We start from the raw sequence: 17374 nt of genomic DNA on the forward strand, positions 1-17374 counted from the left end.
GATCAGAAGCAACTTTACAAGAAATCATTCACACCCAACTCTCCTCACACACACAGAAATTTCTCAGAAAATGAAGTTGTCACACTAATAGTTGTTACATTGAAGATCTTGGAGAATATCATTCTAATAGAGAGAGAAAATTTGAACTTTCTTTACAGTGAGACTAGCCAACTTATTTTAGGAGTATGCTTGCATGCATGAGAAATTGAAGAAAAACAAACTTATATTAATTGGACAAAGCAAACTTGCACATGAAAAATAATCAGAAAGGAACAAGGCGTAAACTTACAAACGTTTATATGAATACTGATTACGTGCATATTGATATGACCATTAGTTGATCAACACACACATATTTCAAATTTATTGCAATAAAACTTTAAAAATACGTTGGAAAAGATGAGAAAGCTTTCAATGCTTCGATTCTCTAGTTCAGTCTAGGTTTCTCTTATTACAATCACCAATAACGGTTTCCATCTTGTCTTTGTCTTCTTGTGCACATCGTGTTCTCACCTGCAAAGAATATACAATACACAATATAATTGCTGTGATGCATGCTTCCACATAGGATTTTACTTGTTAACTAAACAAATAGATGTCGTAAGTATTGAGAAATTAATTACCGTGACAGAGAATTCTAATAGTGGTATGGAGGAGGAGGAGATTTGTAGAGGTAAGGATGGTGTGGGGGAGAGTAGTGGTGGACTGGAGGAGGAGGTGACTTATATACGTACTTTTTCTTAGGTGGTGGTGGGGAATGATAAACCGGAGGAGGAGAGTAGTGCTTAACCGGAGGAGGAGGGGATTTGTAGACGTAGTGCTTCTTTGGTGGTGGTGGAGAATGGTAAACCGGTGGTGGGGAATAGTGTTTAACTGGAGGAGGAGGGGATTTGTACACGTAATGTTTCTTTGGTGGTGGTGGGGAATGGTAAACCGGAGGGGGAGAGTAGTGTTTCACTGGAGGAGGAGGAGATTTGTAGACGTAGTGTTTCTTTGGTGGGGGTGGGGAATGGTAAACTGGAGGAGGGGAGTAGTGCTTAACCGGGGGAGGAGGGGATTTGTACACGTAGTGTTTCTTTGGTGGTGGTGGAGAGTGGTAAACTGGAGGTGGAGAATAGTGCTTAACTGGAGGAGGAGGTGATTTGTACACGTAGTGTTTCTTTGGTGGTGGTGGAGAGTGGTAAACCGGGGGAGGAGAGTAGTGTTTAACCGGTGGTGGAGGAGATTTGTAGACATAATGCTTTTTAGGTGGGGGTGGGGAATGGTAAACTGGAGGTGGTGAGTAGTGTTTAACCGGAGGAGGAGGAGATTTGTATACGTAATGTTTTTTGGGTGGTGGTGGTGAATGGTAGACTGGTGGGGGAGAGTAGTGCATAACAGGTGGGGGTGGAGATTTGTACACATAGTGCTTCTTGGGTGGTGGTGGAGAATGGTAAACAGGAGGAGGAGAATAGTGTTTAACCGGAGGAGGAGGGGATTTGTACACATAGTGCTTCTTTGGTGGTGGTGGAGAATGGTAAACCGGTGGTGGAGAGTAGTGCTTAACCGGAGGAGGAGGGGATTTGTACTCGTAGTGCTTTTTTGGTGGTGGTGGAGAGTGATAAACCGGTGGTGGAGAATAATGCTTGACCGGAGGAGGAGGGGATTTGTATTCGTAGTGTTTTTTAGGTGGTGGTGGAGAATGGTAAACTGGAGGGGGAGAGTAATGCTTAACAGGAGGAGGTGGAGATTTGTATTGGTAGTGTTTAACCGGAGGTGGAGGAGAAGAGTAGAAGTAGTTAGCGGTTGATTGAGATACAAAGGTGAGAGAGATTGTCAAGACAAGCAAAGTTGCTACTAAAGAGGCCATTGGAGACCCCATTGATTGTTTTGTTGCTTTGGTTTATGCTCTTAGAGTCTTCGCTCACACCCTTTATATAGCTGTTTTCAGTTTCACTTTTTGACATTGATATACCTCACTGAAAAATTGTAAATTAAGCAACGTAAAAAGTACAAGCAGTTCTGTACAACGAACATATATTAAATATTATAGAGAACGAACTGATATTGGTCTCTCCGATTTTCGTTATTGTTATAATTACTATCATTATGTATATTTATTTTTTTTTAATTAAAGTTTTAATTATCATTATATATTAAGCCGTCAATGATTGACATGTTCTCCATGTTCGAACAACGTACTCGTGATTTTCTTATAACGTTGGATCTAGAGTCTCTTTTTTTTCTGAAACCTTATGATTTTTACAAAGCTCCTTTTGATACTTCTTTATAAAGACATTATACTTGAGAACAGTTATATAACAATGCCATAAACGCATATAAGTAATACTTGTAGAACGTCGTGATAGAAAATAGATGGTCACTTTAAGTTAAAACGGTAAACAAAAGAGAATGGTCTCTGACTACGTTACATGTTCAAACATCACTCTAACAACACATGAAAAAATATTTTATTTTAGCATGTTATACTTTTAGGACATGTAGAGTGTTCATATTTAAGATGTTACACATTTGTAGTTGTTCCACCATGTGAACGTCGAGCTAAAACCAACGAATATAATTTCATGATATGATCCAAAATTTAATAAAAATGGTCCAACCCCTATATTTAGGATTTATCATGTATGTTACTCAACAAAGTTATTAAATTCTCCCCCTCTTTCTACTTTTCTTTTTTCGGTTACATGCATCTGTTTTTTTTTCTTTTGTTAAAGTACATATGCATCTTCTTTTTCTGATATTTTCTTCTTGGCTCCTTCAATAAGTCCTTATGAAAAATGGGAAATGAATATCTTTACATTCAATGCTTTAGATAAAGTATTTGCAAAATTCATTTTGAGTACTCGAAGTCGAGGTTACTTAGTTTAACCATTTCCAATCTTGTTGAAGTTTGAGCTAGTATGATCTTCCTAATGCATAAACTGTTTTCGGCAATAAACCAGCCACATCTTTTTCACAGATAGAGTTGAATATATACGTCAATAATCGCATACCGCTAGATTTAGCGAAAAGTGTTACTCGAACTCACCTACTTGCTAGTTGCTACTAGTCAAAGATGGTTACCACATCTATTCTTCATTTTTACTTTTGTTACGAAATGTAATCAATCCAATATTCTGTATAAATAATGTTAACTCAATGTAATTATTCGTCTTTAATCAGAATGCGAAGTATACCAACAGTATTGCAGTTCACGCAATATTGGCCAAAGCCTAGAAATCAGTTTCTATTGGATATATATCCTTAATTAGGTATACCAAATTTACAATGGAGGCGAAAACTTCACAATTTAGTTTGTGTTTATAATAAGATACAATTATGGTTATTATGGTTTTCCATCTATAGTGGACCTATATCGACACTAATATGAAACATGTAAACCTACATTGAATAACGTACGTAAGATGTTCATATAAAGCTTGAACTTACATCATTTTCTACAGTCGTTTATATCTTTCTTTTCATCAACTACAATTAATCATGCAAGTGTTAGTTTTCTAATCACTATATTTTGTTCAAATAAATAACAGAAGGTATCTTTTAATAAGTATATGAGTAAAATCAAATAACGCGTTGACTCAAGGCGGCTTGTTTGAAATGTAATAAGAGAGAACGTGGTCTGTCATACATACGAATATTGCTCCTGCCGGTGTCAGTGATTCTGTAATTTTCGATTTGGAGTTTTGCCTCACGTTTTCTTTGATTAAGTTTAGAACACGTTTCCCCTCTATTACTTTTAGTTATATACTGTGAAATACGCAAGAGAATAAAAAGTTAATATGTAACTAACAATGAGACCCTTTTGTCAAAAAAAACTAACATGAGACCTAAACAACAACAACAACAAAGAAAAGAAGAAGAGGAATTATTACGATGGATCTTTTGTAAATATGAGGATGGTCATGGAATAAAATGCCAACGTTCATCTACCGTCAAAATAAAATAAAATTATTTAACAAAATCGGTCTAGAAACAAGATATGACAATAAATAAAAAAAATCTAGATGACAAAAGTTGAATTATTTTGTTCGAATTGGATAAGTAACCAGCTAGATTAGGACATAGACAAATTAACAACTTCGTATTTCTTTAACATATGCTTGAAAGCCGACTATCTCTTTTTTTTCTTTTTGCTTAAAGAAAGCTGACTATCTTGGTGAGACGTTAACAAATTACAAAAAGTATCACCGTCATACTGGTTTGGTTATTTGTAAACTAACACGACAATATTTACCTTTGATGTTAATATTTTACATATATAGTTAATACATTTAGATTCCTTTGTTGAAATGTAGCCAAAATTTGATCCACTACGAAAGAAGACAGCTTTGGAGTAATAATGGTTACATATTTGACTAGATTTGCCTCCAGAAGAGCATTTAAAGACCTCACGATAATATAACGTGGACCATTCTTTAACGTGTTAGGTACTTCCTAGGTTAAAATCGATTTTTTTCTTTTCTTAATTATGATTTTTATATTAATCTTATAATAACAATCTTCTGCATGTATATATACATATAAATATAAATTCTAATAAATTTGAGACTTTGTTTGTTTTAGATAAACTGAAAAATATTTATGTTAATTTAAATGATGAAGATGAACGGATAAATTTAAATAATGTTTAAATATTTAACTATCAAATTTTTTTGGATTAGTGTTACTTTATTTAGTTTATTTTTATTAATGTGAGATACATATATACATATATATTATTATTTTAATTGTGATATATGAATTATTAATATATTTAATAGCTTACCATAAATAAATATTTATATGGAAAATTGACATTAATGATGATATATGAGTTATTTTTATTACCATATTTAAAATCGCTGCAAAAAAAATTAAATTTTTATAAAAAAATTTTACATCTCGCAATTAATATGATGTCATGTCACTATTTTCTAAAACCATGTCATTTATTTTAATTGTCATGTCATCTTTTTATCAGCGAAATTTATTGTAGGGACGACATGTGTATAAATCACTTCGCAAATATAGTCTAGAAGTTTTGTTAAAAATCGTTTAATATGGTAGAAAAAAGTGTTGCCTCCAACGCTTGAATAGTATTTCTTAAACACAAAACCTAACCTCTCTTCAACGAATTCCAAAACAACGTTGCTCAAATTCTATATAAACTAATTTTGGAGAAGTGAAAACTCTTAACATTCATTTATAATGGAATTAATGGAATTAATGATTTTTGACATGGACTAACAGAGTGATATGATCATCACTGACTAGCTTAACATAATTTGTTGGAAAAAGAGAAAAAAATAGCATTAATATATACTGTCCATAGACTTGATTATGATAGACATGAAATATTGCAATTGCATGATGGATTCATGAATCATAAGCAACATGGTTCGATATCTCTAGGTTAATAAAAAAAAACATAGCCTTCTTGTTTAATATGATTTTTTTTAAAATGCATTCGACCCCTAAGCTACTAAACTACGTGTAATTTTGTTAATATCACTTAAAAAGAGAAGCACGTAATTTCAGAGGATATGAAAAAGAAAGAATACACGTCGATAGATCAACCAATGTCTATACTAATAAACATATGTGATATGTAAGTATTTCTTGGAAACACGTACATAATCGTTATTTGTCGTGGACAGTTTTGTCGGGCCTCAGAATGTGTCCCAATATGCAATCTATAATCAATGTGTCTTTTCAAAATAGTACGTATTTTATTACAGGTGATTAGTTCGACTGTAAATTATACAAATGTTTAATTTGTAATCAGTTGTATAATTATAATACTTATGGTTTTGAAAAAGACATTTGAGGTTTCCTTGAATTAGTTGTAATGAATATGATAATTCAAAATATGACTTCTATAAAAACTTTGAAGTTTGAGTTTGCACCATTAAGAGAAGAAAGAAAAATTGTTGTACAAACTCATGTATGTATCTTTCAAACATTACTGGGACATAGATAAACATAAGTTGTAGACTTTTCATTTCTTAAAGGCACTAAAGCCATATATAACATTACCTATCATGCCTGTTAGATACACCCTCCAGTTAACTGAAACTGTTTAAATTAGGGAATGTATCTATCATAATCATATATCACCAAAAGTATTTAGATTTGGACTTCCATTTGAGAACTAAATTTACATATATATATAAATATATATATTGTAAATCATAAAATCTACACTAAGTATTTGATAGTATTTGATAATGATCGAGAGTTTGATCTAGAGAAGAAAAGATGATGTAGACAACGATATCTTTAGAACACAACGATGTAATCAGTTTCCGGTAGACAAAGATGGATTTTATTGATGAACAAAATCGAATACAATGAATGAAATGAGATCGAACGTTACGAATGAGATCGACAAGAGAAAATACCTAAAGCTAGGTCAAAACAAGGTCGAAGTATGGGTGTAGCTCTCTCTAGGGTTTTCAACGTGTCCTTCTATGTATCTCTCGATCTCTTCTTATAGCGGATTGACTACGCGATCTTCGGGCCTTCTATTTCTTCGAACACTCCGCGTCACGCTGCCCAGACCGATGCTGGTCCATTTAGCTTATGGACCAAAATTGGGTAAAATATATATGTGTGTGTGTATAGTTGAGACTACCAAACTTTTTAAAATGTTTTGTTAAAATCATAAAACGAGAAGGAGAGCATCAAACTTGATGGAACAAAACAATAACTAACGGTATGACTAGTTTCCCTGCTACCCGCAAACGCAGCTTTTGCGGTTGGTAGCGGTTGTTGGCGTTTTGCAACAATCACTCAAACCGCTCTAAATTCCTTCAAACTGCTCTAAACTTCATAAATTCAAAAGTTGGTTCCAACTAACGTTTACGGTTGCGGGAAGATAATTTTTTTTCTTTAAAAAAAACAATATAAATACAAAAATACAAATACAAATTTTAAATTGGAATTATAAAAATACTAAAATATATCTATTATATTTTAATTAATATTTTAAAATTTTAAAATAAAAATATTTCTATAATTTTAAAAAATTTAAAACTAAACTTTCTAAATATAATTTTTATATTTATTATAATATTATGAATTTTGATATTTTTATAATTATATAAAATGTAAATATTGTTAATTTATTATTTAACCGCTGCTGCATTTGATAGTTAACCAGTCACAAGTATCTCGAAAATGCACCAATTTCAAACCGCAGAACAAGTCGTACAAATCTCTTAAAACCGTTAGAAACCACAACCACCCGCATCCGCAAACCCCCGCAACCGTAACCGATGCGTTTGAACCAGTCAGATCCTAATATCGAACCGCGGTTGGTGGTATTAGACTATTAGTTATAGAAGATAATTAATATGATCCTGATAAAATAATTATCAAACATAAGTGTCATTTTGACTGATATGATGAAACTACTACTAACACAAATGTAAAACAACTAAATTAGTTCACAACTCCTTTTATCGTTTTTGGATATATTTCTTTATTGATACCAATTCAGTGACTTGTACGCAAAATCCCATGTTGACAAATTTATTCAGAAAAGGAACAATTTTGCTAAAACTAATAAAAATATATACTTCTATTACTAGAATACTATTTCTGTTTTATGATAAGTGTCATTGTAATATTTTTTCTTGTTATACAAAAAGTGTCACTTTATAATTATAATGCAAATTATACTTACTTTTAGGTAAAAATTAATTGTAAACTACATTGATTTTATAAATAATTTTATTTATCTCAAATAATTTTGGTCAAAAAAATGTAATTAATAACAATTTAAATACATTTCAATCACTTTTTTAGTTTGTGTGAAATTTTTTAAAGTGACACTTATTAAAAAACGGAGGGAATAGATATTTATGCGACAATTTTTTTTTTAATAATTCATTATAACCACAAAAATGTATCACCGAAGAAGTTGGGAATTTAGTCATCTATTAATACTAATTTATAAGCTTTAAAATTATTACTATTCAAATTTAACATGTATTAATTTGAATTAAAAAAATTCTTAATTTTAAAATTTGGAGTACTGCTTTTCCGTCCTAATGAAAAGCGTTGAGAGTTATGGGACCAGGCGGCTTGGCTGATATACTTCTTCTACTATTTTTTTTTATCAAATGCTGATATACTTCTTTTTATGATTTTTTTTTCTATGGTTCTATGGTCACTTTGAAAAGTCATTGTTTCGAGAATTAGAACAAAAAAAAAAGAATATTTTGGGAATTTAGGGCTCGATCTCACTTCCTCCTCTTACCGGGTCGATCCGTTAATGTCTCTTATTAACAAAAACCACCATTGATTAATTTGTTATCTAAGATTCTAAGAATATAAAGTTTTTTTTTGCGAAATAAGAATATAAAGTTTCTTCTTACATATTTTGCCGACAGTTGTAACCACCTCTACTATTACGAGAAAACATATATATGTTCAAATATCTCTTATGTGAAATCCGAAGTGTATGTACGACTTACAAGATCTGATGTTAACATAAAATATATATTCGAAACAACATACTGCTTGAACTCATATGTTCGTTGTTCAAAAAATAAATCAATGAGAACAACTTCTAAAACATATCCAATGATAAATTTCTCCTAATCGGACTTGACCAACACTACACTTTCAACCCTAAACCCTAAGATAATGAGACATCTTCACACGGAAAAATGGCTTATAATGTCCGCACTATGAAGTCAGGAAAAATACATACTCATGCAATATTAACGTGCCAAAACATTCCTAAACTAAATAAGAATTTGAATTGCATACCTAAACTCATAATAAATAGCTAAAACATGTCTCGTAACTGACACGTGTCAGTCCATTTTAAAATGTATTGATTTATTTTTTTTAATTATTATCTTTTAATTTTTGTCATTTTATTTGTTTGTAAAGTGCCACAAATAACTAAAATCATCAAATTTGCCTTATTTATAATTTCAAAATTGGAAATAAATTTTAATATATGGTGATATATAAAATAAAAATATTTTTTATCAAATAAAATAGATTTAATAATATAAATATATTATTATTATTTCATATTGAAATATTTGATACAAAAAATTTAAATAAATAGAAAACAACATAAAAACACTATCATAATTTAAAGCCTAATTTAATCTCACTAGTTCTTAAAATTTATAAAATATTTTTTATATTTTCTTAGGTTATTTTAGTTGCAAATCTTATCATGTGCTTGCGTGATATATATAATATAAATAAAATAAAAAATTTGTAATTTTTGTTTGTAGTTATCAAAACCAATGTTAATTACACTAGGCATAATGTGTGCGCTTGACTCTAACCTAGCGTCGAATCAATTATTTGGTAATTATACGAGAATTAATCGGGAAATAGTTTTGTAAACTTTTTGTGTGTTATTAATATTACATACTAGTTTTGTAGCAAAATAAAAATAATGTAATATGGTCTAGTGGTTTTGTGCGATATTGTTTTTCTTGAGATGCTGCGTTCGAAACTATTTTTGGTTAACCAGCCATTCTTTTCTTTTTATTATGTAAGGGTAATATTATTAAAGATCTATACTTTAAAATCAAATTTCTAAAGAGTATTTTTAGTTATATTGATTAAAATTTGAATGACTATATTTGTAAAGAAAATTTTATATAAATATAAATTGAGTGGTATTTCTTGTAAATATTACATATGAGTAAGATTATTTATAATTAATTCTCATGTTTTAATAAGGTAGATAACATAATTTGATAACTAAATTAATTAATATATTGTATATGATAACTATCTAAATTTCTCATAAATAATTAAATTTATTATTTAAATTTAATTAAAATCTGTTAAAAAAATAAAATTGTACTTTTTAAATTAAAATTATAAAAAAGATAAATTTGATTATTTAAGTTATTTAAGGCATATTGACAAAAAAAATAGAATTATAGGGACTAAACTACAAAAAAATTAAAAAAGTAGTCCAAATCATCATATAACCGGCTATAGATATTTTTAGCTATTTACTATGAGTTTAGGTATGCAATTTAAATTTTTATTTAATTTATGAATATTTTGGTACGTTAATATTGTTGGATATGTATTTTCCCTGGTTTGGTAGCGCGGGCACCAATAAGCCGTTTTCCCCATCTTCGCGCCAACACAAATGTACTTCCCCAACTCCAAAAGCTACGTGGCACCATCGTCTACTTTTCAAGAATCCACAGTGGTTGGCGATAGTGAAATGTAATTCCATCCACGATTATAACCATTTGACCACACATTTTCGCTCACAAAATTCATATTTCAAATAAATAAAAATATTACTAATTACTAAAGTGGGACTAAGAAGAAGACAACGATATATAACAAATATTTACTTTTTTCTTTTTTCTTTTTGTTTTTTATCTCAGCTAGACTTTCTTTTGCCAGTAAAGTAGTCATGTCGGTAACTGTGGCCTGTGTGGAACGTCAGAAAATGCTGGGGACAACTATTATTACGTTGATTATCATAGAAGAAATAATTTTTTTTTTTTGCTAAGACCGTAAATTTCATCAATGATATGAGGTTGTTCTACAATAGTACTATATATAGTAGTAAACTTTTACAAGAGTTACCCTGGCAAAAAAAAAAAAGTAAAAAAACAGGCCAACAATCAACAAAAACATAACTTCATTCCAAGAACAAACTCGAGGAAGAACTAATAGAGCAGAGAATGGATCATATTGTCATATACATGGTCATAATTCATAAACAGCTGATCATAGTAAATTAGTAATAACATCATCTCAGAGACGGACCCGGACTCGATAGTCTAGTGGTACCTGCCCCTCAACTTTGGGAGGGAGGTCAGCTGTTCGATTCGCAGGCGGGGAGGCATGCCTAGGGCCCTAACCGGTACAGGCGCAGGCTGGCGCCGGACCTAGGTGGTGGGCTGGCCGAAGGTTTGTCAACACCTGGTTAATAAAAAAAAAAAAAAAAAAAAAAAAAAAAATCATCTCAGAGACGGGACCCCTCCAGCTTCTTATTTCAATACTCTCGTACAAAGAAATATTTATATAGTTCTCAAAAAAATATATATATGTATCTATATAATTTAGTCAAAAAAAGAAATATTTGTATACCTTCCATACACTCCGATGTTTTTGTTTGTTTGATTTGAAAGAAACTAATCAATGTAATTCGAAATTTAAGTCATTGTTTATTCACAAGATTTGGTTCCTAGACGTCACGATTTGGTTCTCTCTAATCCTTTTTCTGTTAATTATTTTATAACCTTTATTTGTTTTTGTGTAAAATGGCCATTGCTTTTATTATTATCATAGCATTATCTATTCAATTAATTTAGAATCTTATTTCTATCTAAGGTGCAAAAGTCTATGTTGGATCAATTCTAGATTATTAATATGTCTTATTTGATATATTACTTTAATCAATCAAAAATCTAATCTATTAGATCAAACATGATATTCTGAAATATATTCTCCTAAATCTCCTCTTTAAAATTAAAAATTGTCAAAAAATTATTATTGTTTTAATTGTTAAACTCTATAAATATGGTTTACATTTTATTATCCTATAGACATCCAAAAACAATTAATGAAAATAGTTAACATATGTTAATTTATTCTGCATAATAAACTATTTAGTGAGTGTGACAATAAAACAAAGTATTTTATTAAACTAAAATTAGTAACATAATATATATTTTTCAAAGATAAATGTAGAGTCGAATCTCATATTATTGATACACTAAATATGAATCTTTGCTACTCCCAAGTTAACAGTTGTGATTATAGTACTTTAGATTCAATACAGAGGACCAGTCTACACTTTACTCTTATAAGTTTCAATGTCAAGCTAAGAAGAAAATGATTTTCAATTCAATTGGTGACGCGGAAAACAAGTAAACTAGAGTTTGATTCAATTTAACAAGAAGCTAGCCTAGGGTATTTCATTGGGTGTTGAGCGAGAGCCAAACAATTATTCAAACGCGATGCAGTGCTTTCTAGAACTCGGATCACTCAGCTGGAACACCCCACTGTCGTGGTGGTGATCTCTTTGCTGGTCGATCCCATCATCTAACTGTCGTTGAGATGAGAAACGACTGCAAGCCTTAGAGATCAGGTCCGATCAGTTCACTTACTACCCTAATATCTACTTTCGCTGATTAGGGATACTAAGCTCATTCAATACATGTCAAGCTATCTCCTAAGCGGTTAGCTAGGCGATAAACTTAGGATCTAACATCAAGTGATCAGATTAATGGAAGCCTTAAGAATAGTATGAATGAAGAATAATCAAGAATAGCTTATCTATGTTTAGCTCATATTTCAACACCCTAAAACCCTAGGCGAGCTAGATCACTACTGGATCATGATGCAAGCAATCAAAGACATAGATTCTGAATAAAACTGCATAATAATAAGAGTAGTAAACAAAGGGTTCAGATGGTCTTCTCTATGCGAGAATGGATTCTTCTCCCTTACAAGTTGCAGATCGCAAAAGCTAATAGTTCTCTTGTAAAAATAGCGTAAGTAATAAAATATGATAGATGGTGTCTTTATATGGAGGCGCCAATAGGTAGAAAAGATATTAGGGCAACAGGGCTTTAATTCCCGAAATAGGAGCTTCCTTATTTGTCGGGAACAACCTCGGGATCACTCCGTTTGCTTGTTCCGCTTGAGAACAGTCTCGGGACTGTTCGCCTTGAGTGATCTTCGCAGGAATGCTCCAAAAGGACAGCTTCTCTTCAAGCACCCTCTCTTCACTCTTCTACCACCTCCAGACCTGTAAAAGATCAAAAAGGACTAGACTGACACGGATTAAGGACTCGAATCAATACGAAAACACCTATACAATGATGTGAAAAACACCATATATCAATTCCCCCAGACTTAGATCCTTGTTTGTCCTCGAACAAGGCAAGTATCAAGAACATGGAGAAAAGTTTGAAAGTGTGGGAACTCGCTTATTCTCAGCAACCATACTCTTACCACAAATCTCTGAACCATACAAGCAATAGATTAGGACCACACACACTTACTGGGAACCCCTGATCGCTGTTCACAGATCGGCTCCTTACTCTACATCTTGACCTGAAAAAGCGACACTTTCGAGACCAAACTCCATTTGTTCAATTAGAATTTTCGTGAGCTTCTTGTCATAGGCGCTACTCAGGGTGGACGGTCTAGGTATGGAACATGCTTTTTTTTTTTTAATGGTGGAGCTAAGAGTGTTTAGGGGTTATCGGTTTCTTAGAGGATGCAGGATATCGCACAAAACGGCAAGAGAGAACGGATCCATTGATGACCACAGCCTGTACTCGTTTTTGCTTTCTCTCGAACGGCTGCTCTTTGTTCTGGAACAGTCATCAGACTGCTCTGTTCGCCCCCTTCTATGTTCTCTGAAAATTACCCTAAACTCTTTCTTGACTTTCCCAGTGGCTCGTGTTCCCTTGAATTCATCTTCTTCTCCATCGTAAAATGCTAAAAATGAAAGGTAAAATAAATTTTTTTTTTTTCTGAATGAATAGCATGAAAATAGATGTTGCGGTGACGAAGAAGGAGGTAACATGTGATGTTAAGGAGGCCACTGGTGGGTCTGATTCACATCATTCTGCTCTGCTTGCATGATTGATTGGTCATGGAGCAGTTGTTTCCTTGATCTGCTTGTTCTCCCTTCTGATTGAATTTCTGCAGCAGTAACGAGTAAGAGGCTGCGTCGATCATTTCCTCTCCAACCTTTTTGCACATATCTGCACATATAACACTGAAAAACAATTGCCTAAAGTTGGAATGAAGGCTAAGGTACAAGGTGGGAACTAGCTAAAGATGAGCTAGCTACTCAGGAACAGCAAGATGGATATAAAGGATAAGAAGTCCTGAGTATAGGTCTCGTTTCTCTGATCTAGTGCCCATAACAAGAAGAATTAAAGTCTAGATTAGGTTCAGATATAGTGGAGTTGAGTCTACCCAGTGTAACCTGATCGGTGGAGAACTTCCGGAGTGTCAAATGAGATAAGTCAGGGTGTTCCAGGTCCATGTGTGGGTCTTTCATCACTGCTAAGGTCACTGAATAAGAAGGTTAAAGCACGAGGTGGTTAAGAAATCATCACAAAATAAGGTCCTGATTACCACAATAAGTTTGACTGGACTGACTCGATCCTAGGGACTGACTCAATAAAAACATGGAAATCGTACAGAGTTTCTCCCCCAGACTTACTTCACACCATCCCTGGCTGTGAAAATAAATCCTAGGGATTGACTCAATAAAAACACACCAAACAGAAACAAATAGCAAGGAAATAAATAGTTTTGATGGATAAAACAAGGGAATTGGAATCGTCCGTTCGGACTCAGTCTGAATCACCACTGCTGGAGTGGCCGGTTGTTCTCCTGTTCCTCGGAAGTCTCTCTTCTCCAGTTGAAGTGCCCTCTGGTCCTTTGCCTGGGCGCCTTGTTCCCTGCGTCGTCTGCTCATCCGGACTTCCGATGCAGCCTCCAGTGAGTGCTCTGAGGATCCTCTTCATGAGGCTGTTGTTTTTCTTCTGAGAGTCCACCATCCAACGTCGGTAGGCGTGATCATCAGTAACATCCGTGAGGTCCTCCAGGTCATAAGCACCCTCAGCAGGTGGAGCCATATCCTCCACATCATCCCAGGCCGCATTTGGTTCTGGAACTGGCGCACGTGGGTCGTCGCACAAGTGTTCTGCGTCTGGCAGAAACACTATGTTTTCCAAGGTTGTGAAGTTTGTTAACCCAGGAAGAGCGAGCTTGCAGTAGAGAGTGTTCCCGTCCTTGTCTGCGAACTTGTATGTGCTCTCGTCGCGCAGGATGTGGCATGTGATCAAGTAAGCGGTATCGATGTGCTCAAGCTCAGGAACAACCGTGTAGGAATCCAGGTTGATGTCGAAGTGTTTGAACAAGGGCGTGAGAATACTGCCGCATCGGTCTTTCTTGTCTTCTGTTCGGAGCAAGGCATCCTTGCGCTCAGTGAGCATCGAGATGAGAAGGAATCCAGGGTTAGTCTTCACAGCGTGAATCGGTATGACTCTGTCTCTACGGATTTCATCCTCGAGCCCTGTGTATAGAACCTGCAGCTCGCCGTTTGTGACCTTGGAGGTGAGTTCCTTTGCGAAGAGGATGCTCGAGACGATCTTGGCAATGATACGCAGAGTGGGGTTTCGGATTTGTGATTGATAAGCCTTGCGAGAAGTGAACTTCCCTGTCGCAATGAGATCCCAAAAGGCGTTTGCTGGCGCAAACTTTTTCTCAACTGCGACCTCTCTTGGCGTGTCTGCGATCTCGAGTAGTTCGTTTAGATCGTGGAGAGAGATGGAGCAGAACTTGCCGTCAGCCATGAAGGAGAAGGAGTAGTTCTCGTACGTTGGCGCGGTTGGGTTCTGGTAACTGATCTGAGCTGTTGCGAGCACTTGCCGAACCAAATCTGGATAGAGAACTTGGGCTTGGTAGCAGAGAGGAGCGAGGCCCATAACGTCGAGCGTGTCGAAGACGTCAGACTCGAGGCCGAGAACAGCTAAGGTCTCCTCGTGAGCAAATCGTGTGGGCAAGATTTCTGCTGCGAGAAGCCTGTTGTACCTCGCTGCGGATTCCTTGTCCCACCCCTCACAATTGTAGTCAAGGAGTAGTGGGTCATTGATGTTAATCGGTTGACCCTCAGCTTTGTTCGGCCATGGATAGGTGGATGGAACATTCGCGGAACGAGAAGGCGTGGCTGCTCTGCGAGAGGCTTTGAGTGCTTTCGGAATCCTTTTTTTTGGAGGCATCTGCAAAACGAAATCAATTTCCAAATTATAACTGCTCAATGGTTGTTCTAGAAACGATGTGACATTCCAATCTCGAAAATTTTGCCCAAGTCCATCAATTTCCGAACAACCTTCGAGTTCTTAGGATTAACACCTAGCCCTATCACAACCGCAACTACTCAAGAAACTCTTACAATGAAATTGTTTATCCCTGATAATCAAACAAAATTTCGACCCTAGTAGCAAGTGTGAAATCGATAGCTACAATCTAAGATCAAATCTTGAAACAAAAGGGATAAGAGAATCCAATGGGACACTTTCAATTCGCGGATTGGATGCGCGAAGGGGAAGAGTGTCTGAGCGGTTACCTTGTGTTGATTGACAATTTCTGCAAAACCCAACCGATCTCTAGAGGATCCAAGAGATTAGAGCAAAATCGATGAAGAAAAATAGGAAATGAAATTTTCGATTTAGGGTTCTTTGAGGTTGGTTTGCGGCGTTAGAGATAATGGGGGGGGGGGGGGGGGTAAAGTTAGTGGGCTTTAGATAGGCCATTTCCCATTTTCTCTTTTTTTTTTTTTTTGTTAGAGCACTTACCTGGGAACAATCAGTGGAACAAGCGCTGGAGTGTTCTCCTGAGAAGTGCTCGATTTTTCTTCCTGCAAGTTAGTTTTTTTTTTTTTTTTTTTAGAAAATAAAAGAAATATTTACACTCACCAGTGGGTTGCCTCCCACCAAGCGCTTCTTTTCAGTCACTAGCTTGACTTTTGTGAGCTTATTAGGCTTGAAGGGGATCGCTTAAGGGTATTTCTACACCTTCAGCGATTGTTGTGTCAGCAAGGTAAGGCTTTAGGCGCTGACCATTAACAACAAATTCCCCTCCTCTTGTGTCCAACAACACGACAGCTCCATAGGGGCGAACCTCCTTGATGGTGAAAGGTCCTGACCATCTGGATTTTAGCTTTCCAGGGAACAGCTTTATCCTTGAGTTGAAGAGTAAGACCTGATCAATCGGAGCAAAGTTTCTGCTGATGATCCGTTTGTCATGGAATGCTTTGGTTTTTTCTTTGTAGATCTTGGAGCTCTCATAGGCCAGATGCCTAATCTCCTCCAACTCATGGATTTGAATTGTTCGCCTCTCCTTGGCAGGTTTGATATCGAAGTTAAGCAGCTTGACAGCCCAAGCTGCCTTATACTCTAGATCCACAGGTAGGTGACATGCCTTGCCATAGACCAGATGATAGAGAGTGGTCCCTAATGGGGTTTTATAGGCTGTTCTATAGGCCCAGAGAGCGTCGTCAAGTTTGATGGACCAATCCTTACGCGTGGTATTCACTGTTTTCTGCAGAATGTTCTTGATCTCTCTGTTGGAAATTTCCACTTGGCCACTCGTTTGGGGATGGTAGGCGGTTGCAACCTTGTGTTTCACGCCGTTCTTGCTCAGTAATCCTTGGAACACTCTGTTGATGAAGTGAGTTCCACCATCGCTGATAACCACTCTAGGTACTCCAAATCTTGGAAAGATGATGGATGTGAACATCTTGGTTACAACTCGTGCGTCGTTGGTTGGACTAGCAATCGCTTCTACCCACTTGGAGACATAGTCGACTACAACCAGGATGTACTCGTTCTTGTGAGAAGGTGGGAAA

The 17374-nt window shown here is 35.0% G+C and overlaps 1 protein-coding gene across 2 annotated transcripts; it reads right to left on the bottom strand.

The window, feature by feature from the left end:
* Positions 1 to 205: 205 nt before the first annotated feature.
* On the bottom strand, positions 206 to 16456 carry LOC111211596 (extensin-3). 2 transcript variants are annotated; one of them, XM_048756770.1, is made up of 4 exons: positions 5408 to 5419; positions 4047 to 4049; positions 624 to 1887; positions 206 to 513 (listed from the first exon to the last, which is right to left on the bottom strand). In XM_048756770.1, the coding sequence occupies exon 3, from the start codon at positions 1859 to 1861 to the stop codon at positions 638 to 640; it is 1224 nt and encodes a 407-aa protein (XP_048612727.1). In that variant the 5' UTR covers positions 1862 to 1887; positions 4047 to 4049; positions 5408 to 5419; the 3' UTR covers positions 206 to 513; positions 624 to 637. The 2 variants fall into 2 exon arrangements, with proteins under 2 accessions (XP_048612727.1, XP_048612726.1); XM_048756769.1 differs by lacking the exons at positions 4047 to 4049; positions 5408 to 5419 and adding an exon at positions 16443 to 16456.
* Positions 16457 to 17374: the final 918 nt, after the last annotated feature.

The sequence above is a fragment of the Brassica napus genome, chromosome C5, assembly GCF_020379485.1.
Source record: "Brassica napus cultivar Da-Ae chromosome C5, Da-Ae, whole genome shotgun sequence".
In the NCBI taxonomy this organism is placed as follows: Eukaryota; Viridiplantae; Streptophyta; class Magnoliopsida; order Brassicales; family Brassicaceae; genus Brassica; species Brassica napus.